The following is a 23,856-nucleotide window of genomic DNA, read 5'->3' as shown; positions in this document are numbered from 1 at the left end:
TCCATCCATCCATCTTCTATACTGCTTATCGTTCCTTCAGTGTCACGGGGAAACCTGGAGCCTATCCCAGGAAGCATCGGGCACAAGGCGGGGTAAACCCCGAACAGGGTGCCAATCCATTGCAGGGCACAATCACATACACATTCACACACCCATTCATGCCATGTAACCAAATATAACAATTTATATTAGTTTGTGTTGATTTGTGCCAAAAAAATTATTTGTGAATAAGAAATTGTTGAGATATTCTCAATGTTTTCCTCACTCTCCTTACCTGCTTTGTGCTGCTCTCACTTTTAGCCATTCAATTTTAGTCATAGAAAATGAATGGGAGGCAGGACGAAAATTATGTTTTCTCACTTACCACTTTCTTAATCTTATACTAGTATTTACTGAATGTCTACTTCACCAAGTAAGTTACAGTAAGTTTTTCTGACGTTTTTGGCTACTTCATACCCTCTAATGCCTTGCTCGCTGCTCTACTTTCCTTTGTTGCTACTGCCTCATGTTGTTATTCAAGTCCCCTTGTTGTTGTAAGTTGTCATTCCTCCTTTCACCACTCTGTCCACCTCCATCCCTCTTCCTGTCTCCCTCTTCTGTCTCTCTGCAGGTGATGACCAAGGTCAATTAATGGTATGTCCACGGATGCACATGCAGGAGTTGGCAGACAATAAGCATTCTTACAAGGCCTGTGGCACAGACATGCAATCTCAGGAAGCTATCAAGAGAAAGGAAGGAGAAGTTATGGAGACAAAGAGATATAGAGATGATACAGAGGCAGCAAATGTATGTAGCTGGTGTAAAGGAAAACGGTGAATAAATAAAAGCACTAAAAATGCTGTCAAACTGTAGGCTCCTGATTCTCATTGCTTTGTTAAAGATGCTGTTTTGTTGTGTCCCCAAATTTTACATTACATTTGCTCATTTGACAGACAATTTTGTTCAAAGCAACTTACACTTGAGACAGGATACAACTGTGCAGTTGAGGGTTAAGGGTTATGCATAAAGGACCCAACCATGGCAGCTTGAAGGTGGTGGGATTTGAACTCACAACCTTCTGATCAAAGGCTGAACCACTGGGATACTACTGGCAACACTGCTATTCACATTATTTTATATCGCAATACTAGGAGTAATTTAAATTTCACCAAGGCCCTAATGAATTCAAACAAAATGTAACGCATACATTTTTATCTTTTCATTTAATAAAAAATACATGATGGAAAACTAATACAGCAATATCCAGATGATATCCCATGCACGATGGTGTCCAATAAATTTTACAGATAAAAAAATAATAATAATAAAACAAAAAAGGCAAGAACCAATTTTCACATGGTTCAGAATGGTGCAGAATACATCTGGACAGATAAAAACAATGATCACAAAGAGGACTATATTAGTTCTATGGTAATAAACCAATAAAACATCTTGTCGTTATGTGTGGGCAAAGCAGGAAAGCCATTGTAATTGATTAATTTAGTGCTGTGGGCAGTGACATGGTTTTGGCAACCAGCATGCAAGTCTTATCATAACCCCATGGATAGATTTATGTCCCCACCAACACACTGTGTGCTTTTTCACAATTACAGTGTCCTCCACTAATATTGGCACCCTTGGTAAATATGAGCAAAGAAGGCTGTGAAAAATTGTCTTTATTGTTTAACCTTTTGATCTTTTGTTAAAAACAATTCACAAAAATACTCTCATGGATATCAAACAATTGCAAACACAACATAGGTTTATCAAACAAATATCTTTGTTAAATGTAGGTGTGCAGCAATTATTTGCACCCCTATGAATTCATATGAGAAAAATATATTTGAACCATATTCCCATTGATATGTTAGTATCATTTTTTAGTACACCTGAGTGACTAGGAACAGGAAATTGTTCAACCATGACTTCCATGTTTCACAGGGGTATGAATATGAGGTAACACATAGGCCAAAATCCCTTAGTCATTCATAACAATGGGTAAGACCAAGGAATATAGGTGTGATGTGCGGCAAAAGGTTGTTGAGCTTCACAAAATGGGAAGTGGCTATAAGAAAATAGCACAAGCATTGAAAATGCCCATTTCCACCATCAGAGCAATAATTAATAAGTTCCAGTCATCTGGAAATGTTATGAATCAACCCGGAATTGGACGTGTGTCTATAATGTCTCAGCGCACTGTGAAGAGGATGGCCAAAAAAAAATCACAGCTGGAGAATTGCAGAAGTTAGTTGCATTTTGGGGTCAGAAAGTCTCCAAAACTACAATCCGTAGTCACCTACATCACCACAAGTTGTTTGGAAGGGTTTCAAGAAAAAAGCCTCTACTCTCATCCAAAAACAAACTCAAGCATCTTCAGTTTGCCAGACACTACCAGAACTTCAAATGGGATAGAGTTGGGGGTTTTTTTATCGAGTGGTTTTGGAACACACAGAGAGGTAGCCATATGGAAAAGTACCTCATGCCCACGGTTAAATATGGTGATGGCTCTTTAATGTTTTGGGGCTGTTTTTCTGCCAGAGGACCTGGACATTTTGTTAGGATACATGGCACCATGGACTCAAATATGAACAGATATTAAATGAAAACCTGACTGCCTCTGCCAGAAAGTTTAAAATGGGTCATGGTTGGATCTTCCAGCAGGAAAATGATTCAAAATATACATCAAAATTAACACAAAAATGGTTTACTGACCACAAAATCAAGGTCCTGCCATGACCATCCCAGTCCCCTGACTTGAAACCCATAGAAAACCTGTGGGGTGAACTGAAGAGGAGAGTCCACCAGTGTGGACCTCGAAATTTGAAGGATCTGGTGAGATTCTGTATGGAGGAAAGACTCAAAGCTGTTATCTTGGCAAAAGTAAAAGGGTGCCAAAAATTGTTGCACACCTATATTTGACAAAGATGTTTTTTATAAACCTATGTTGTGTTTGCAAATGTTTGATATACATGAGAGCAGAGTATTTTTTGTGAATTTCTTGAACAAAAGATCAAAAGGTTAAACAATAGAGATTTTTTCACAGCCTTCTTTGCTCATATTTACCAAAGGTACCAATATTAATGGATGGCACTGTATATAATAAACACATTTCCAAGTTATATACGGTGTGAATATATCACAAAAATTAAATTTTCACATTAACAGCATCATTAAACCTGAAACATCTGAAACCAAGGAAGACTCTAGGTAAAATTCTGTGACAGCAAAAATATAGTACAAAAAAAAACTTGTGTTGAACATCTGGACAAGCATTATAAGAACTAATAAAAACTGACAGCAGGTGGAGCTAATGTTGTATAAACACACAAAGGATACCAATAAAGTTTTAAACTTTCAGCACTGTAAAACACATATAATAAAATCTAAGTCTCAAGGCACTTATTTGTTCCACTATGTTTTCCATTTACTTACACTATAATACTACCACACAAGAATGCTTCTGGAATTTTAACACATGCCAAAGCTTTTATCAGAACTTGAAACCAGCAGGTCACACAAAAATTATCCATTTATATAAGGAATTGTACTCATCAATCTAGTCAGATTTGTGAATTTTAATTTGCATTTAGATCAATATGAATCAGTAAGACCAATCTGGCAACCTCACTCTTTTAGCTGCCAAGCTACTGCTGCCAATTGCTGGTCAGTAGCCATGGCAACAAGGCCTCCATATCACTGGGGAGCAAAACCACGACCACTGACCGAGGTAGCCAAAACTAGTACTGTGCCTGCATCTGTGTGTGTGTCTGTGTGTTTATCTCAATCTGTGATTGGCTCATTGTGTGTTTAATGTGTGCATGCCACAGTGCCTGTGCCATCTTGTGTGTGTTCAGTTGGGGTGTTCTGGCCGTTTGAAGAAGGGTTCTGTTTCAGAAGGACTGGCTCCGGGATCCTCTACACGAGTGCTGTAGTCAGAGCCCCATCTACGCTGGACCACCACCAGAACAACTACTATTATCCAGCAGAAGAAATTCACCCACACTGCCGTCTGAGCGGGAGAGAGTGAGAGATGATAATAAATACAAAAAATAATTAAGTAAAGAAAATCATAATGAAATTTTCACACATATATGTTAAAATGAGGCAGTCCAGGCAGAGCTGAGAACATGCAGTGAAAAGCAGGCAAGCAACAAAATCATGATGCAAAATGAATGAATAATGTGAAATGGTTAAGGAAAATGAACAACAAACATTTTCTCACACTTGTGTGAAAAACTTTCTGATTACTGCTGAGTCTGGCAAGAGTGTGAATGTGTGGGTGACTCATCATCACACCTGTGTGAACTCATGAGTTAAATGGGATAAATAACAGTAGATAATAGGATTTGGCCTGTCTGAGGTGTGCAAATGCTTAGTTCTCAACATTATCCTTTTGTTACCAATTGTCTTTGAAATAGGAAATATAATAATGTACAAATTTTAATAATGCAACTGTGACCCATAAAGTAAAGTAAAATAATATTTCATACTTTATAATCAGTATTTCCCAATACTGGTCATGGAATCCCATAATTCCAGGATTAAGGATTAATTAAGGATTAGCTATCAAGTTTAATTAAGCATACTGAAAGTTTATTCCAGGTATTAATAACAATACATTTTATTTGTAATTAAACGGTATTAAATTATTATTATTACTGTTATTATTATTATTTTTAATTATTATTCATTCCTCCTCAACAATACAAACGATCACTACATTGCATACACACTGAGCACACCTGAATTCTTAAATATAGGGTGGAAGGTTGTAAGACATCATAAAGAGTTTATATTGAATACGGGCTGAAACCGTCCATCCGCTCATTTTCCATACTGCTTATCTTACACATGGTCATGGGGAGCCTGGAGCCTATCCCAGGGAACTCAGTGCACAAGGCTGATTGGCACCCTGAGCACACACATAAACACACTACGAACAATTTGGACATGCCAATCAGCCTACAACGCATGCCTTGGGACTAGTGGAGGAAACCAGAGTACCCGGAGAAAAGATTAATGCAATGTAAATAAAATTGGTATTCCCAGAAGAGGAACAGCACTGCTTTGGCAATACAATCACACATTCAGATGATTAAAGCAGGAGAGATGTGGCAACATACCTCAGCACTGTGTAGTTTGGAGTAGAAACTAGACCCAGTCAAAGGGCTTTTCCATGTCTTGCTCTGGGCCTGATCACAGCTGCAAACACACAATCACCAGCCATTACACTGACCAAGAACTACTTTTTTTCTGTTTATACCAAGCACCTTCCTAGCCAATTATAGATTTCCTAGAAAAGCGCTCAAATGATTGAGATTCTCACCTGGATATATTGGGCACTTCCTTGACCACGGATTCACAAAGTGTGTTTCGACCCACTCTTAGGATGCATCCGGTCACCAGGAGGAAGAAGAGGAAGACTCCGCTTACAAGCAATGAGAAAGTCATCCATATTCTCTCTCTTAAAGCAGAAGGAGATGCACATGTGAGAACTGACAAGCAATCATGCAAGTTACACTACTAAAACCTTCACATGCATTCCTTAAGAACGATTTCAGTTAGGAGGACGTCTAAGTGAGACACTGCTAATACTTCTGTGTATTTTAGTGACTCAAACTCATTATTAACAGGAAACAAATAAACCTCTCACCTATTGACATCTCCATCCACACAGCTCGAATAGACCCAGTAGAGGGTGGTGGAGAAGCAGAAGACGGCTACGCACACAGAGATGCCTGACACGAAGTAACAGAGAGAAGGAGCGCTGGACCAGACTATGTCAATTTCTGAAACGTTGAAGTGCACAGAGCCGTACAGCAAACACTTGCCTGAAAAATCACCCTGTGTGTGAATGTGAAAGTCAGTGAGAGTCCAGTTAATACTGATTTGTAATCAAATAAATAAATAAGAAATGAATTAATAAATAAATGAATTAATTGCTTAATTAATCAATCACGAGGATTAGAGTTATGGTATTTTGATGAGAAATTACACAAAATAGTAAACAAACAAATAAACAAGTTTAAATTTTTTAACTTCAGGTTGTTTTCTGGTTGTTTTTAAGACTATTACATGAAGCCATTGTCCTACATGCATGGGATTCCCCTGTGTGGACAATGTGAAAGCGAAATCACACGCATTGTTTTACTCGCACTTCTCTTTACTCGTCTGACGTCAGTAGGCCACTTTTTACACAGAAACAAAGCGACAGCTGGTCACATGACCGAGTCAAACGGGCAGAGGCGGAAGAGACGAAATGAGACGCACTGTCTGCTTTGATCCGCTTCCTTATTTTCATCGCAATGTTCACATGATTTTTAATGTTCTATTTCTGCACTTCCTAGAAACACGGACTGTGTAATCTGCCCGCCATAGTCACATGGCTTTTTTGTGTTAATGCTAATCCTCTTACACTAACTTAAAAAAAAATACCCAACATGTCTGAAATGTTTTCAGTCATATGACGCACGAGGCCAGTTTAATGCTCCCTTCCGTTCCATGAGTTTATTCTTGTTTAAGTGAAACTTTAGAGTATTAAAGTATCCTCTTTTGCTATGTAAAATACAGGTGACATGTGTACAAAAAAACGATCGAAAGGCTGGAAAAGTTTCTTTAAGAGTTACACTATAGCTTGACTTAACACTAGGCTATTGCAGGACAAAACTGGCTTTGAGTAACAGAAGGTTTGGTTTGACGTGTTGTCATTTCGGTCAGGAAAGTTTTGTTGCTAACTTTATTTTGCTTCACACTGACAGACGCGTGTTGCGCACAGGAATGACACAGCAGTGTAATTCACGACGCCTTTGTTATTTAAAAAAAACAAACACATTATATACAGTGATAAAACTAACTATTGATGAAAATGCTGTTTGTTGTTTACCTGAGAGAGAGTGACGGAGGCGGCGGTGATAATTCCGCAGATGAAGCAGCAGGCATGGAGCGCGAGCTCAAGCAGCAGCAGCAACCGCGGAAGCGCCATCACGAGTCATGAGTAGCCTACAGGAACCGTGCGCGCTCCACACACACACACACACATGCACCGCGGGATAGGGATGAGCAAGACCCAGAACCAAAAAAAGTGATAAGATTTCTACCAAAAAAAAAAAGGTGTGAGCAGTGTGATCTATTTTGCTTACACAAGTGTTTTATTTATTAACATGTCGATTCATACATCTGTAGGAATAAATTAGGGCTAAACGCAATGACTTTAAATAGCTATAAAGGGATAAAGTTAATCTTTAGCGTGTGTGTCGCAGAATTTCGTGTATCTCATAAGAACATGTCCGAACTGGCTGCAGAAATACAGGATGGAGTTGTTTTTCCATTGCGCATCGGCTCGCGCTCCTCGTCAGGTGATTACACTTTACGCTCCCAATGTCCCGTATGTAGTTAACTCTGGATTTGAAAAGGATATTATCCTAGGCTAGCACGACACCTCAAAAATGATCTTAAAGACAATCTGAAATGAGAACTGATCCCCCCCCCCTTTGTGCACGATTCCTCAGTGTCGATCCCTTTCAAAACATAATTGTTTTTTTGTTTCTCTAATCCTGCATCACACTGCAATGACTTTTTTTTTAAACTAAGTTTCACCGGTACGTATAGGAACAGAAAAATATTATCCACTGCTACAGTGTCATTTTTCCACAGTACAATCAAACCATGTTAAATGAGTCCTTTAAACCATACATTTCACTAGAACTTCTGTTTTATTCAGAAAAAGGATACATTACAGAAGAGAAACGTGCTATGAAATGAGGTTCATATTGTCTTGCCATAACCTGCCAAACCTATTCCAGTTATGCAAACTGACGACAAATGAGAGCTGGTGCATCACTCACTCACTCACTCACTCACTCAATCAATCAATCAATTAATCATTCGCTCAATCAATCAATCACTCACTCAATCAATCAATCAATTACTTGCTCAATCAATCACTCACTCAATCACTTGTTCAATCACTCACTCACTCAATCACTCGCTCAATCACTCACTCTCTCAATCACTCACTCACTCAATCAATCAATCACTCAATTACTCAATCAATCACTCAATCAATCAACCACTCATTCGTCACTCAATCAGTCACTCAATCACTCAATTAATCAATAACTCACTCAATTGATCAATCACTCAATCAATCACTCACTCACTCACTCATTAATCACTCAATCAATCACTCACTTTCAGTGACTGCTTTATCCTTATCAGGGTATTGTTCAATCCAGAGCCTATCCCAAGAACACTGGGTGTGAGGTGAGAATACATCCTGAGACCCCAGTCAGTGGAAGGGCACCATGCACACACACATTCACAAACTTATTCACCCCTAGGGGCATGTTTTTGGGAGAAGAAAAAAGGAGAAACTGGAGGAAAATCTTACAGACAGGGAGAACATGCACAGAAATTCACCCAAGTTCAGGACTGAAATCTGGACCATGTAGCTGTGAGGTGGCAATATTTAAAATAATGTTTTAAATTATGTCTGAAATATTGTGTAATATGTTGTTAGCTTGAATCAGTATAAGGTTGTGCAATTAACATTCATGTAATTATTTCGCTGTTTTGGCTACAACTGTTCCATAAGGTTTAGATGTCCCACTGTTCTAGTGAGTCTAGAACCCTTTGTGCTCAAACACTCACTCTGTAGATATTCACTAGGTGATCTGACATACATTTTAACATTTTAATATCACTAGACTAATAACACAGTTCTAATTGCATAATAATTTCATAGATCATTGAAGGATTATATCAAGCCATATGTAGTGCACTTATCTAGGGTGAAAGAGCACACTAGCAAACTGTAGTCTGTTCTGGCTGCAAGTGTTGAAATCCCCCCCCCCCCTCCCCCTCCCCCTCCCCCCCTTTTTTTTTCCTATGCAAACACATTTTTGCTGATCATTGCACAGGAACTAATACAATTTATCATGTGTGATTGTCAAGAAGACAATGGAGTTTGCATAGTTTTGCATGCATGTAATAAAATGCTGCCAGTATAACTGCTTGAACTTTCACGTTTAATTACAAGTAGTACTACATCACATCAAAATTCACATTTTTACACTCAATGTCTTATGAAATAGCCACTTAATAGCAAACATTATGACAAATAAGCAAATTGAATATAAAATTACAGTAAACCACATCTAGGGCCACGGTTGTTTTCTCGTCACTTTCTGGATAAATACACGTGAATAAGGTTTCAGCATGTTAAATAGAAAAATCCTTTTAAATATCTTCCTTCAAATAACACATCTCTCTGGAACAGTATAGCCAAAATTCCAAAATGCCTGTCAATGACCTATTTCGAGTTTATACATTCAACAAGGCCACTGACTTCTTTATTTGTGCCATATGTATTTCTGTCCCTTAAAATCTGGAAGGTAATAAATCACCATTAATTCACTATCAGATTATACAAATGGTATATATGATATTTAAGCATGTGTGTATACACTACATGCCAAAAGCGTGAAAGCAAGTACAGCACAACATGTATAATGACATTTTGACTTATTTTATGTAAACTCATTCATTGGTTTGCAATGAGGTGCTCATATTTTAACATGCTGTATGGGAAAAGCCTTCATGGTCTTTGAATGCTAACACTGACCAATTTATCTATTTACTCCTAATTTAATATACCTGAATCAGTTTTTCAGGAGCATCTGAATGTGAGATCACATATGTTAGATCAACTCAATTTTTAAATGTAAAATGCAAAAACAAATTAACAGTCAGTTAGTAGATTATTACTGCATACACTTGGCCAAACCCCTATGTCTTAATAAACACATTATGGTCAATAATTTCTTTGGGGGGCTTATTTTTGGAAGGCTTCTTTTGCTTTTGAACTTTTGGCATGTAGTGTGTGTATGTGTTTGAATATACATGTATTTTTGTCAGCTTATCTGAACTGATTCTTATCAGGCAATATGTGTGTGGGTGTGTATGCTAACTGTAATCCATTTTGTCAATGTGTTTGTGTATTTATCCACATTAATCCTTACACTGTATATATGTGTGTGTGTGTATGTGTGTGTGTGTGTGTGTGTGTGTGTGTGTGCGCGCACGCATGTGTGGGTGTGTGAAACTGCTCATGAACATCTTTAGACCATGCGGTGTGTGTCCATGGGGCAGCCTGGCAAGCGGAAGCTGTCAGGCACAGGGCTGTCGAGTTTGCAGATGATTTTATAGATGGACTTTTTCCAGCAGGGATCAGCGTCACGTCCACTCTGGATAGCGGTGAAGAACTCCCGTAGTGCCACTTCAGACACCTCCACAAACCTGTCTGGCACCTGGAAATATAACAGGACACTAATACACACACTTGTTTACATTCACACAAATGTAGGGAAATCTCATGCACTCCAACACACTCTGACCTGGTAGTCATTGCTCTTGTTGTAGTGCATGTTCAGAATGCGAAAGAGCTCAGAATTTCGGCTCAGACGCAGTCCCCTCTCTCTGGCTGTGACAGGACCCTCACGAGCTGCCTGACGTGCAAAACGCTCCATCTGAATGTAGAAGAACTCCCGGAAGTTACTAAACCACTTAATGAGCTGAGAGGTGACACAGCGGTTAAACTATGGAGGAGAATGACAAAAAGCAAAAGTTAGGTCATATTAAAATGCACCTAAATGTATCTAAAGCACCACATAAACTTATATTTCCATTGAGTAAAAACACACTGATACACTGGAGACTATGACTGATATATAATACTGTTAATCACAATAGGTTTAACAAGTACTGTTAGGTTTACACAAACACAATAGGTTTAAAAGAAAGGGCTTTTATTTGGAGGAGTATCAAATTTCATTTTCTGCACATCATCAGGAGTCATACAAATATATTAATGGTTAGAAATAATTGACACTGTCTGACATCATGTTTTGCATCAGCATTTTTGTAGAATCACTTTCTCATGATGATGACAGAGCACCTTCACATCGGGGAAGTAAGTCTTGAGTGTGCTGGAGCTGGGGTAGCGTGTGTAGAAGAACATTAGCTTGGCTTTCTTCAGATGACATGGAGAGAGACCCTCCTGAGAGTTCAGAGAGTTAAGGAAATGCGTGACACACACAAACAATCACACAATGGCACAAGATAAGTAGAAAATTGAGGACACTGAGCCTTTTAGGAAAGAATATTGATATCTGACTGGCCTAAAGGTGAGCATTTGCTATAAACTATGTTTACTATTTGAGCCATTAAAATTTTATGATTTTATTTTATTGTTTTTTTTTTAAATAAAAATAATTGTAATTGTTATTATGCATAAAATACAAACCCATAAAGCAATCATGACACTGTAGACTTTACTGAACATTACTTGTGTTTGAAATTCTGTGTTAAACATAACAGCTATATATATATATATATATATATATATATATATATATATATATATATATATATATATATATATATATATATCTGTAACGTTTAACACAGAATTTCGAACACGTAATATATATACATATATTTACACACACACATTATATATATATATATATATATATATGCTATTAGCACCAATATACAGTATTATACTAATTATATTATCAATAAATGTATTACCTTCATAAAACATTAATTCTTACACATAGAAGTAAACTAATTGTTATATCTACAAACTAAATATAATCTAATATGTAAATTGGCAAACAACTTTCTCAATTTTTACATTTTCAATTTTAAACTCTCTCCAATTCTCAAAATATTAATATGGACTCTTTCTCCCTTTCTCCTTATTACAGCCTCTGTTAAAAAAGGATATTGCCCCAGGACCAAGATAGAGAGCTGTATCTCCTCCATCGATTCCTACTCTCATCCCCTCATCTCTCCCTCTATCAGCGAGAGGTGGGTTTAACTGGCCAAGCAGAGGCAGAGGAGGGAATGAGGGGTTGTGCGAGCGAAAGTCCATGAAGGGTTCATTGGGGAGCCCGTCTTTGTGGAGTGGCATACTGGAAAGAGAACGAGTAAAGAGGTGCTGCATGGTGTAATGGAGAAGAGGCAGAGGCAGCGGAGGAGGGTTTGGAGGGCAGGATGGCAGGAAGGAGTCTTTGTTCCTTGGTGGTAAGAGTGCAGAAAGATGGGGCTGGGGTAAGAGGGGTAAGTTGGAGTTAGCCTGAGGGATCAGAAGGTTCTTATGTCTACCTTGAATTAGGGGGTTTCTTTTCTCTTGAGGTCTCTTTGCAACCAGTGGCAGTGCCTCAGCTTGTTCTATCATACTGGCAGCCACCCCAGGCCTTTGCTTCTTATCTGGGTTTGGGTCTAGTGACCTACTACTGGGAATCTCCTGGGCTAGAACTGCAGTAGAAGGTGGTGTTTGGTCAGTTTCAGCATAGAGATGGAGAACCCTGTCAATGACTCGAGCCACTGCGCTGGACAGCTCCTGCTTCAGAGCCTGAGCAAATTTCTCACTGCCACCTATATTCTCCCACTCCCCTTGCACCAGACTGCAGCCTAGCCACACTCCACCTCCGTCCAGCTCCATGTCAAGGTCCAGGTCCACGGGGGTTTCGGGAAACACCTCAGAATTCTCATTCCCTGTACTTTCATGTTTTTTTTCATTAGCACCCAAAGCAGGATAGAGCCCACTGCCAAGATGATCATCGGATTCTCCTTCAGAGAACATCTCTGCTGTCTCATCCATCACTCCATCATCTCCTTCTCCTCCTTTCTCTTCCTCATGATGTTCTCCGTAAACTTGCCACACTTTGCGCTGAAGCTCTAGCAGTTTCCCTCTGGTTTCCTCTAACTGGAGTTTCAGCTCACGCCGTTGCCGCTGCCTCCCCTCCCTGCTCTCCTTCCTCCGCCCTCTTTCCTCTACATTCTTCTCTGCTCTTACCAATTGAGCTACACTCCTCCTATCTCTGTGCCCTTCTCTTTCCGCCTCTGCCTCTCTCTTTACAGTACTGTCCACTCTAAGTTGCTTCACTCTCAGAAGGTCCTGACTCCAGTCACCAGAACCTCTTCTCCTCTCCCCAAGTCGGTACTGTGGAATCGGGGTTCCTCCTGTAGCTGATTTTCTCCCAAACCTGTCTGCATCGACCTCTTGTCCCTCCTCATGTGCTGGCAGCTCAGAGAATAAGCACTGTCCCTGCCTATATCCACCCCACCTCTGGGAAGCACTGTTGGGGTGCAATAGAGGAGAAATGATGGGGCCAGTGGAGGTGGACTCCGGTGGACTGTGGTACAGGTCAAAGTGGCACACCTGGGACGGCTGCTGCTGGAAAAGATCTGAAGGGCAATCCATCACCCCTCGACTCCTCAGCCTGGAATTCTGGACATTAAAATTGCTTGTGTCAGTGTTTAAAAACTGCATGTGAGCCTCTCTCTGTTATCTTTGTCAGCAACATCTCTCTCTCTCTCTCTCTTCCTCTCTTTTGCCTCTCACTGCATGTGTGCATTATCAGCTCATGGACAGCTGTGGCCACTGTTTGTTCAGATTGTTGACTCTATATCCCTCATCCTTCTCTCTCCCTTGCTTTCTCCTCTACCGCACACATTAGAGACAACGAGAAAAGGTAAATATTTTTAATGAGATTACTATAGTGCACTATCTACAAGCAAGGATCAGAGCTATACAGTGAAAATGGTGCATCACAACTTGCATAACTGTTTTAGCTCTAAACAAGATTAAAATGTGGGGTTTCAGAAAAAATAATAAATCACCTCCATTATTCTAAATCAGATTGGTAGATACTGCTGCGCTGTAATTTGTGTATTATCTTCTCAAATGTCACAGATGGCACGCGATTATTAGAAGTGAATGGCAAGCTGTTTATCCGCCATAGAGGATGAATAATCTAATAGCCTAATAATAATAATAATAATAATAATAATAATAATAATAATAATAATAATAATAATGTCGTCACGAGAGTTATTATGAACTGAAACAGGGAAAGTAAGTGTTTATAGACATCTTTCAAGACAAGTTTCCTAGGCGGGGTATGATGTTTAATACGCTGAAAGTGTATCGTGTTGGACTACTCCGGATTCCGGATCCACGGGCTCGCACTAAACGCGCTGTCCGTGTCGCACACATTCACTCACCGAGAAACGAACAAAGCTATTCCTCAAGGGGGAATTAAACAGGTTTCATAGTAAAATAGCGCTCAATAAAACAATTGTAAGGAGAACTTACACAACAGTGTAGGTGAAGGCGTGCTCGGGCGGTCACTTTGAACTATGATTTCCTGGTGGTGTTTATTCCTGAAGAGGCGACCGTCACCCTGTGGTCATGCAGAGCAGCAGCGCCGAAAGTGCCACCGAGTTTCCTGCTGCTGCGATTCCTTCCGTTTCCCAACCGCGCTCTTACTGTCCAGTGGGCGTGAGGTGTGAGGGAGGGACTGTCCGTCAGAACACGAACACACACACACACACACACACACGCACACACACACACGCACGCGCACACACAGAGATAGGGAGATACTAAAACCTTTTACTATTTTGTTATATGTATATTGTGTATTTCACTCTGCTTCTAGCCTATTGAGTAGAGGCGCATGAAGTTTGCGAGTTTTCCACACCAGCTCTCCAGGCTTTTACACATGGGTGAAATTTGGTGTATCTTATTTATTCCATAGTTCAAATTGATCACGACCATATAGTCCTAATGGTAGGCCTGTTAATGTTTTGGTCTTCATAATACACAAGCTGTTTGATCAAAATACAACACTACACATAGGCTAGAAAAACACGCATAAGATAGAGATGATTCATATGTTGTGCATGAACACCCCTGTCAAAAGATTTTAAACCTTCAGAAAGGCAAAAAAAAAATACTCTTACAGGGATTGTAAATAAACAACAACATGTAAATAATAAATAGGCTAATTATTTTTGAGAGAAAAATCTAGATAATGAATCATTACAGTCTACCCACAGGGTACATGATGACATTAATGTTTAAATGACATCTTAAACCTACATGAGATACGTAGGCTATGATTAATTAAGTCTGCATGAGTAACAGACCTCTCAGAGATGGGATTTAAACCTTCTGATACTGTAAGCAGACATCACTGAAAGTGTTACCCAAAAAAAAAAAGAAAAGAAAGAAAATTCTAGATAATTAATGATTACAGTCAACACACGACATGAATGATTTCCTAATATCAATTCTGCCTCAGCAAGATGTCACATCTGTGTGTGTTTACTCAAAATATGCATTTATTTGTTTATTGAGGTGTGAAAGGTGGAGTGGCAAGTTGGAGCCCGAGTCACACCCAAAGCCCGAGTGTCTCTCTCCGCTTGGGGTAAATTTCCATCCCGTCTATTTGACTTTGGCTGAAAAAGTGTCACGTCATTATCACGTTACCAAAACGCACCGAGGTGAGGGACAATTACAAACTAACGAGTAGAATTTACACATCTCTGATTGGCCCACACATTTCAGATGCCCTTGCATTGATATTTGCCTCCACACCGACATTTAGTGCCGCACATTTCGCCTCATTAGGATATTTCTACCACTCTGGCAAGCAAACCTCTTCATCTTACTGTGTGAAAGTAGTTATGGTATCTCTATGCCCTTGCTTATTTTCATGCTCCAATCAGTCCACACCTTTCCTCCACTTCAGGGACACCAACCGGGGGCCCACAATCACCGGCCGCCACTGTTGTTATGGAAACAAGAAAATGTGACACAAAGCCTTTTTAATAAAGAAAAGCCGACAGCTAGATCTGAGTTTAAAAAAAAAAAAAAAAACAAAAAAACATTTGAATAAATTTAAAAAAACAAAAACAAAAACAAACAATACTAGAGCAAAGGTTAGATGAAAATAGAAAATGACAGCACAGCACACTCACGAAGGCACACATGCAGATCAAGATAACACTAAACGAAATAAGTCAATCTATCCTTATTTTCCTGTGAATATTCATGTGGTGAAATGACGAAAATCTAATGTTTGTTAGATTGTCTGGTCTCACAAAAAGATCAATTATCTAACCCCTTTATGGGTTTGAGGCTGAAGGCTGGATATGCCATTGAATGGTGACAACTGCACATAGGAAACGGAATCCTTTGAACAGGAGCCAAACGACTGACAACATCTCTGTTAAAATTTATGAGTCATTTGAACAAAGCGCAGGGAAATGTATGGGACTGTGTTTTAGCCATTTGTGCACAGCATTATGAACTCCTCGTCCTTTTCCACAGTACGAGACATAATGAAAATGCTTCATTTGAATAAGTCATGATCAAACATATTGCAGTATGAATTCAAATGCGGCTGGAATAAAAAAAAAACTGGCAGCCAGAAGGAGAGAGAGAGAGAGAGAGAGAGAGAGAGAGACTGGCGAGGGTCGATGGACTGCCAAAGTGTTTGCCTATTGATTCCCTTTGCGAGAAAGTGGATGTGCACTCAAAACAAAGCCTTGGGCAAGGTGACAGAGGGAGGGAGCTGGAGAGAGTGTGAGAGGTAATAGAGATGGAGCACAGAAAAAGAGGATCTGACTAAGTATATCATTTGTAAATAAATAGAAGACAAAGATAAGACAAAAATATGCACAGATTTGTGTATGCAGCATTTTCCAGACGTGGTACACAATAATCACTCATCTGCCAATATCTTGAATATACTAAATGCATATCCTTTTAGAGATGTAGATGTAGGGTACTTGGATTCGGCAACACAAAGTAACATTAATGAATCTATGTATCCTATTGTAGGAGACATAGAACAGAGTGTGAGGGAAAGATTTGGTTTGGAGTTTGATGTTTTAGTGCACTTAGCAGAGCAAACTGATTCTTTGATCTTTGACCACATGACTCCTACGGTGCTGTGAAGAACCTTACTTACTGTAATGCACTGTGGCCCTCTCGAGCTCTCACTCTATGAACGCGCGCGCACGCACACACACACACGTCTCTGTGTTAACTCGCGGAATCTTTCGCCTTCTCTCTTTTACACACACATACACACACACACACACACACACACACTCTAACTCACTCTGACGCTCACTCTCTCCCCAGCACTCAGGATGCAATTATCCTCTTTGGCTGGAGTGTTTTGATGGCATAATTGCTATGGACACTGACGAGAGAGAGAGAGATCGGCAGGAGAGAAAGCGAGAGAACGAGGGATGGAGAGGGGGACAGAGGCACATCGAGTGCTGACACTCTCAGCATGCTAATGCCAAAACACAGTCCACCTCCCCGTTTTGTCTCTTTGTCTCTTCATCCATCTCTCTAAACACACACACACACACACACACACACACACACACACACACACACACACAGGTGCAATAACCTCTCCATTCCATTCCACATCTCTCCACTCTCACAAACACAGAAGCACAGCGAGAGACGGAGAATAACAGGGGTGAAAAAAAAACAAGGGAGGGAGGGATTTTCCATGCATGGACAATGAAGAGATGATCCCGCTCATCCTCTATTCATACCTGTGTTCTGCGGCCTGCTCTCTTTTTTTTCCTCTATTCATCCTTTATTTTACCCTCTGCCCACAAAAGAAATGAGGGATATAATGCTGCTTTAACACAGTGTGTGTAGCAGTGATGGACCTACCTTTCCTTTAATGAATGTTTTCAAGGGAAATATAAAATTCGCACAGTTGATAAGTCAAGATACTTTTAGTGCCCTTTAGTTTTTCACTGGCGCTAATGCACTACATTGAACACTACATTGAAATCAGTGCATTCAAGCAGTTTTTATATAATGGTACGTCATACTTGTTTAAAGTGTCTATTAAAATCTAAATTAAAAATCAGATCAAGTTTTAAAATGTCTTGTTAATTTGTCTATTATTATTATTATTATTATTATTATTATACAAATAACACTATGCAATTATGTGTAAGAAATCCCACTGTCAGAGCTGTCAACTCTTAACAAGTGTGACATTTAGACTGCAGATTGATGCTAAGTGGTTGCCTATAGGCTTCTTTTATTTGTTAGTTGTATTAGCCCCAAGTAAAACTAAAAATACAAACGCTGGGCATCAAACGTAAACTGTGTGCGAGGTGTCCAAGTAAGTTAAAAACGTGTAAATATGTTAAATGTAATATTTAACCATATAATTTAATCCATAGAAACGGTAAAGTTTAGACATGATGCATAATGGGGACACCTGGTGGTAGTTTTAAGCAATTACACTCAGTCATTTGTACCAACTTTTCCTCTTTACCAAAAGAACAGATAATCCAACAAAGACATAACAAGTATTAACAATAATTAATTTAAATATAAATACAGTAAAATACAGCTGTGGGTTATAAATATGCATTATTCTATGAAATGTCATGAAAAGGAAATGGTAGTCTACTATCTGAGTTGTTTTTAATACCATAGTGTGAAAAGAACAGTGTGGAGAACTCGTGCTCATGTCATATGCATAGACCTGTTGGGACTGTAGGTAAGGTAAAGCTAGTAAGTAGATGCGGGAATAAAAATGTGAAAGTGTATGCAAGTCTCTTCATGCGTATTGTAGGTTGTTGAATAGTATCACTTGAGTTATACTGAAGCATGAGAGTGTGGCAGAGGTATGTAATTCTGTGTGTGTGTGTGTGTGTGTGCACGCTACGTGTTGTGTTGTTGAGTAGGAGTGTGAGAAGAGAGCAGTCGCTCTGCATGCTCGAGGTACTCAGCTACTCTCCTCTTCACTGCATCCCTTTGCTGAGGATCCACATCTCCTACAGAGTGAAGCACAAGGTGTTAGCCTGTTTCTAACCTGCCGTTAACATCTCCAAATCTTTAAACAGCTCAAGCAAAATGATGAAACTTCTCCAAAAGTTATTCAAGTTTTGCATGTGATCTGGCTTCACATACGCTTAAGGCATCAGTAAAGATCAAATATGACTTGGATGAATGGCAATGCATTACGTCATGACCTATATATTGGCTATAACTTTTGAAGAGGTTCTACAGGCCATGTTCGGTCTACAGAACCTCTTCAAAATCTACATGTGTGTTGTTACACAGAGGCATAAAAAAAAATAAAGTTTTTGCCCTGTCGTAAGGAGATCGCACGTTTGAATCCCGGCATTACCTTGGCCATCCTTTTCCCTGGAAGATACAGACGGCATTCTTTGTCTCTCCTGTCAATCACAGCTACACTAGCTAAACATGGCCTGCCAGCACAGGTATGAAGAAGTGGGAAGATAGCACTTCCCTCCAACTGTGTTACACAGCCCTGTGATGCAGAATGAGCAGGAGCTGGCTGGCTTCATGTGTCTTGAGAGAGCTGACTTGTAGGTGACTAAATTGGAGAAGATAATAGGGGGGAAATCCTGCTTCTGTTTACTCATACCATTCATCCTAATAAAGGAAACCTCTTTAGACAGGATTTATTGGAATTACTCTATTCACTGGGAAGTTTCAAAACAGAATTCTTTTTTAAAGAGCTTGGTCAGTTATATACAGATATATACGGGTGACACATGCTGTATATTTGGTGTTTTTGTATCCAAAAAACGGCAGAAGTAGTTCTAACTGCTTCATTCACTGTCATCTGAATACAATGTAATAATGTAGAAAAAATACACTCTGAACCATTTCAGACCATGCTTCATATGAAGTTAAATCAAGTCTTACTCATTTCTACTCTGCAATACCAGGAATCTTCTTTCTCTACCTCACCTTGCACTCCTTTCATTAGGATTTCAACTGCTGTTCTGTATCGCTTTATCGCTGTGCTGTAGTCTCCCTCTTTCTCACTCTCCTGGGCTGCAGTCATCTCACTGGTTGCCTGGACCACATAGTCTGCCTCCTCACCACACACTGCAATATCCTGAGTGGTCAGTTTGAGGGACAGGAGCTCAGAGTGATCAGGAGATCCACAGCCCAGATCTGAGAGGCAGGATGATACCAAACTAAACATATAAGAATACTGCAGGAATAGTTTACTACGAAGAGAGAGCTTGATTATGGGTGGTAAAGACCTTCTTTAGCACATGGGTCAAAGATGGCTAAGTCATTGTCTGAGAGAAGGGGTTGTGCGCCATCCACAGGTTCCTCCGATACACAGTCGAAAAGTGAATCAAACTCCTCTGATTGATGTAATGGAGAAGCAGGAGGCTCAGGGTTGGGAACTGTAATAAACATAGAAAACCAGACGGAATTTAAACAGTCCTTCAGTCAATTCAATCAATATGACAAAACTAGAACTAACCAGTCTGAACTAATGTGTGCAAAAGTTCACACATACAGGTTTGCACTGATAAGTATGTTTCTAATTAATCAGTAAGTAATGTCAATATTAAATATTAAAGATCTCTCCAGAAAATCCCATTTTTGATGCCTTGCACTAGGAACATTATTATAGACGTTTTGGCACTTGAACAGTGGTAATACAGGACGTTTTTTCAGAAGAATGTTTTGTTCCTTCAGCATTTTTTTTTTTGTTGACTCATAAGTTATGTTTACATGCATACAAAACATAATCTGTTTATAAGCTTGGGGTAAGGTGTACATGTTCTGCTGGAAACAGAGATGTTATAAAGCTGTCTGGGTGCAATGTATATGACATGTTTCTTTAAATCTTTGATGTTAGAATTGTATTGCAAGCCATCTGAATGATAAGCTGGACACTGGTTCTTCCAAAATACAAGTTTGTAATAAACACCTTTATAAGGAAACTAAAGGAAGGAAGAATGAAATTGTATATAATATTTATACATACCAGTATGACTATGTAAAATGAACAAACAGAGAAAAGATATGTCTTGTCATTAAATCTGGGTAGCTCATTTGTGTAAACTTCTTTCTTCTCTGAAGACAATAAAGAACCTAACACAACCTAAATTACAATAGCACACATCCATGTGTTATACACTGTTGGTGTCAGACTATATATTCTTTTCTTATTGAAGAAATTATCTGGAAATAGTCCTTACATCAAATGTTCCTTACTACCGCAGTTGGCACGTAGGTCATCTGATGCAATAGGTTACAACAAGAATGCATAATTCTGCTCTGTCCTTGTAATAAATAAATCAAAGGAAAGAACCTGTGATCGGTTGGTCTGTGCTGAAATTCACTTCTGCTTCCTCTTTCTCTTCATGTCTCTCTTGTATTGGGCTTATCTCCATGTTACTGAGAGCTTCCACTGCCATCTCGGGCTCACCAAGCTCCTTTTCACCCAACGTAGACTCCAGTTCCTGGGTCAGAATCGGAGCCTCCCTCCCTGTCTCCTCTTCAGCTCCCTGGCCAGTGGCCCCTTTTGGTAAAGGGATGAGAGGGGGAGGTAGAGATATAGAAGAAGAGATGCTTGGGTCTAATGGTCTTCTCACCTCTCCTCCCTAAGGTAATAAAACAATAAAATAAAGAATGACATCAGTATTTATCAAGAAGCTGATGTTGATTTCTGTATGTGTTGCTGCACACACATACATGTACATATATACTAATACATAAATGGTGTAATGAGTCATTTTAAATGAGTATGTGTGAAGAGGTGAATGGGCAGGTGCATGTGCATAACTGCATATAAAATATATATATATATATATATATATATATATATATATATATATATATATATATATATATATATATATATATATATATATATATATGGTGTGTGTCTGACCCTGAAAAATTCTTTGAGCTGAGGACTGTTGTACAATGCAGGAATGTTTGTCGTGAAGAGCAGCATGGCTTCTGCTGCCTTCCTCCTCTCCTCAATCACCGCCTCATCAAACCGACCTAAGAGAAACAAAGAGAGAGAAAGATGGAGAATGGGAAAGGAAAAAGACAGGCCAGTGTGTGTAGACATACTTAGCCCTTTGGAGGACCAAACAGGACTAAATGTCCTCACAAAAGGCTAAATAGTGGAATATTTTCCATATCCCTCTCTCCATCTCACCCGTTGACTGTTTGCAAGGACCAAAAAGGACCAAATGTCATCACAGTGCTCACAAAAATACTGTTTTAACAGCTTTTATTCAGAAAAATTAAAAGAGCTAAAATATTTTATTTTATTTTAATGAGGTTAATGCTAGGCTCAGCATTACTTAGCTACATTAATAATTGTGTCAATGGAAAGTTAGAATAGAAAAATGAGTATAAAAAAAGAAAGAAGCAAAATATCTGTATCTCATTCTAAGTTGGACTTTGTCACGTTATATTGGACTACAGCAGTCCCTTCACCTGAATACTTCCCTAAAGTGAAGTTAGTCGTTTTGAAACTCAAAATTCAAACAAATACAGCCCATCCCTTCAGCTGTTCCCTCCAAAGCCACACCCACTGAACGCATGAAAGACTACTGCCTAGCCTAGAACATATGAATTTCAGAGCAAATGGCAGAGCTTTCTAAATTACAGGCAAGTAAATATGCCTTCTTGTCGTTAGTGGTTGGAAGATCCACACTATGTCTTTTCCTGTCCTCCAATTTACAGAGCATATCCACTGATATTTTATTAGCAGCTGGCAAAATGTGAGGAGAACATTGCCAAATAAATTATATTTTAATCTTACCAAAGACCTGTGCTCTGGGAAAGGGGGGAAACTCTTCCTGTCTTCGAAACAGGTTCCTGTGAGTGTAAGCCAGCTCTCCATGCAGCTTCTTCAACTCGGTGTACCTTCTCCATACCACTACCTGCCAATAAAAAACACAAAATCTTTTAACAGAGCTCTTATAATCAGAGTCCTACTGTCCAGCATGACATTATGGTTTCTGCCACCTAGTGACTGTGATTCTTTATATACTCAATGTCAATTTACATTAAAGACAAACACTCAATTCCACATCGCCACAATATACTTCAATTCACAATCCAGTCTTTTTGTGGACATTATTACCACTTACTTATGTATTTGGGCTCTTTACATGATAACTGATCTAGAAAGCAATCAGCTACTATCACCTTGTCTGTTTAAAGCAATACTGAATCCAATCATTATCAGCATTGCTTACTTCCTCTGATATCAGACAGACTGAAAAATAATTGCCCAATAAATGTCACTGGTTAGGATTTATTTTCCTGATAAGTAAACAGAATCATTACTCACTTCTTTCACATCCTCTGGTCTCTTCTTTGATACAAACTGTTAGAAAAGTGGAGGGGCAGTTTAGTATTCATACAGTACTGCAGAAACAAAGCACCAGAGAAAGCTGATTATTACTTCACTTGTATGACTGTACATTTATTATTAGTAGTTATGTATGGTTGATTTATATTTCATTAAACTTCAGTGGTTGTCGTTGTTCGTATTGTATATTTTTTAAAGAAAAATACTTAGGTCTGTCCAAAACAGCTTGTACAAGAGGACAAAGTACATTCAAGATCTTCATAATAAATCCCATCTAATCTTATCTAATCTAAACGTGTCACTATGGCAGGAGGCAGACACTTAAAATCTGGCCCAGTGAGCAAACAGGCCAAGGGCAGTCACGGGGATTGTCTCTCATGCCCTGTGTCACGAGTTTTATTGAGGCACCCAGCCAACTAATGAGTATTACTGACGCACTGTCTATCATAATGGATTTCTTCTCTGTTTCCATAAACATCAAATATATGATAATAAAATGTTCTTCTCAAGATCAAAGAAGCCGGATAAATGTGCTAAAGTCAGACTATCCGAAAATAATCCACGTTTATCACAAATGTGAGGCGAAAACCAGCACTCATCAGGCTGAATAAGAGTCTGGTGGCTAACTAGCCTGCATGCTACTAACCCTTGCTGTTACTTTATACTCCGTGTGTCCTTTCTCGTGTGTGCGTGGCTCTGTGACGCTGAAGAAACGATAGTATTCCTCTTTCTTAGTCTTCCTAGCCATTACAAAACGTTCAAGGTAATATACTGTGAAAGCAACAAAACTGAGTCTGTTTTATCTGCTTCATACGTGAGGTTAGTGTTTGGATTTTTGACAGTTACTTCC

At 39.2% G+C, this 23,856-nt stretch overlaps 3 protein-coding genes across 5 annotated transcripts in view; all 3 read right to left on the bottom strand.

Moving 5' to 3' along the window:
- Positions 1-1,185: 1,185 nt before the first annotated feature.
- tmem179ba (transmembrane protein 179Ba) lies at positions 1,186-7,014 on the bottom strand. Its single transcript, XM_053629189.1, has 5 exons — positions 6,863-7,014; positions 5,633-5,823; positions 5,306-5,443; positions 5,103-5,181; positions 1,186-3,988 (listed from the first exon to the last, which is right to left on the bottom strand). Exons 1-5 carry the CDS (start codon positions 6,959-6,961, stop codon positions 3,830-3,832), a joined length of 666 nt encoding a protein of 221 aa, XP_053485164.1. The 5' UTR covers positions 6,962-7,014; the 3' UTR covers positions 1,186-3,829.
- A 1,888-nt stretch (positions 7,015-8,902) lies between these two features.
- On the bottom strand, positions 8,903-16,538 carry prox3 (prospero homeobox 3). 2 transcript variants are annotated; one of them, XM_053629184.1, is made up of 6 exons: positions 15,508-16,538; positions 14,147-14,351; positions 11,771-13,492; positions 10,934-11,041; positions 10,374-10,574; positions 8,903-10,286 (listed from the first exon to the last, which is right to left on the bottom strand). In XM_053629184.1, the coding sequence occupies exons 3-6, from the start codon at positions 13,319-13,321 to the stop codon at positions 10,098-10,100; spliced, it is 2,049 nt and encodes a 682-aa protein (XP_053485159.1). In that variant the 5' UTR covers positions 13,322-13,492; positions 14,147-14,351; positions 15,508-16,538; the 3' UTR covers positions 8,903-10,097. The 2 variants fall into 2 exon arrangements, with proteins under 2 accessions (XP_053485159.1, XP_053485160.1); XM_053629185.1 differs by having other exon boundaries at positions 10,910-11,041; positions 11,771-13,279.
- A 1,491-nt stretch (positions 16,539-18,029) lies between these two features.
- snx15 (sorting nexin 15) overlaps positions 18,030-23,856 on the bottom strand; it is a 5,848-nt gene continuing 21 nt past the window's right edge. Inside the window, exons 1-9 of one of the 2 annotated variants that reach the window (XR_008386318.1) lie at positions 23,653-23,856; positions 22,986-23,021; positions 22,452-22,572; positions 21,564-21,679; positions 20,982-21,273; positions 19,915-20,064; positions 19,613-19,822; positions 19,023-19,232; positions 18,530-18,666 (exon numbers count right to left, since the gene is read on the bottom strand). The exon at positions 23,653-23,856 is cut by the window's right edge and continues 21 nt beyond it. Coding sequence is in view for 1 of the 2 variants with exons in the window: in XM_053629186.1 (XP_053485161.1) it covers positions 18,554-18,666; positions 19,613-19,822; positions 19,915-20,064; positions 20,982-21,273; positions 21,564-21,679; positions 22,452-22,572; positions 22,986-23,021; positions 23,653-23,754 (1,140 nt within the window). In the remaining variant the exon portion in view is untranslated. Of the gene's footprint in view, positions 18,667-19,022; positions 19,233-19,612; positions 19,823-19,914; positions 20,065-20,981; positions 21,274-21,563; positions 21,680-22,451; positions 22,573-22,985; positions 23,022-23,652 lie in introns of both variants that reach the window. The other variant, XM_053629186.1, reaches the window with a different exon arrangement.

The sequence above is a fragment of the Ictalurus furcatus genome, chromosome 7 (assembly GCF_023375685.1).
Source record: "Ictalurus furcatus strain D&B chromosome 7, Billie_1.0, whole genome shotgun sequence".
Taxonomy (NCBI): Eukaryota; Metazoa; Chordata; class Actinopteri; order Siluriformes; family Ictaluridae; genus Ictalurus; species Ictalurus furcatus.
Note: the sequence above shows the minus strand (reverse complement) of the source record. Positions and strands in the feature narration are given on the sequence as shown.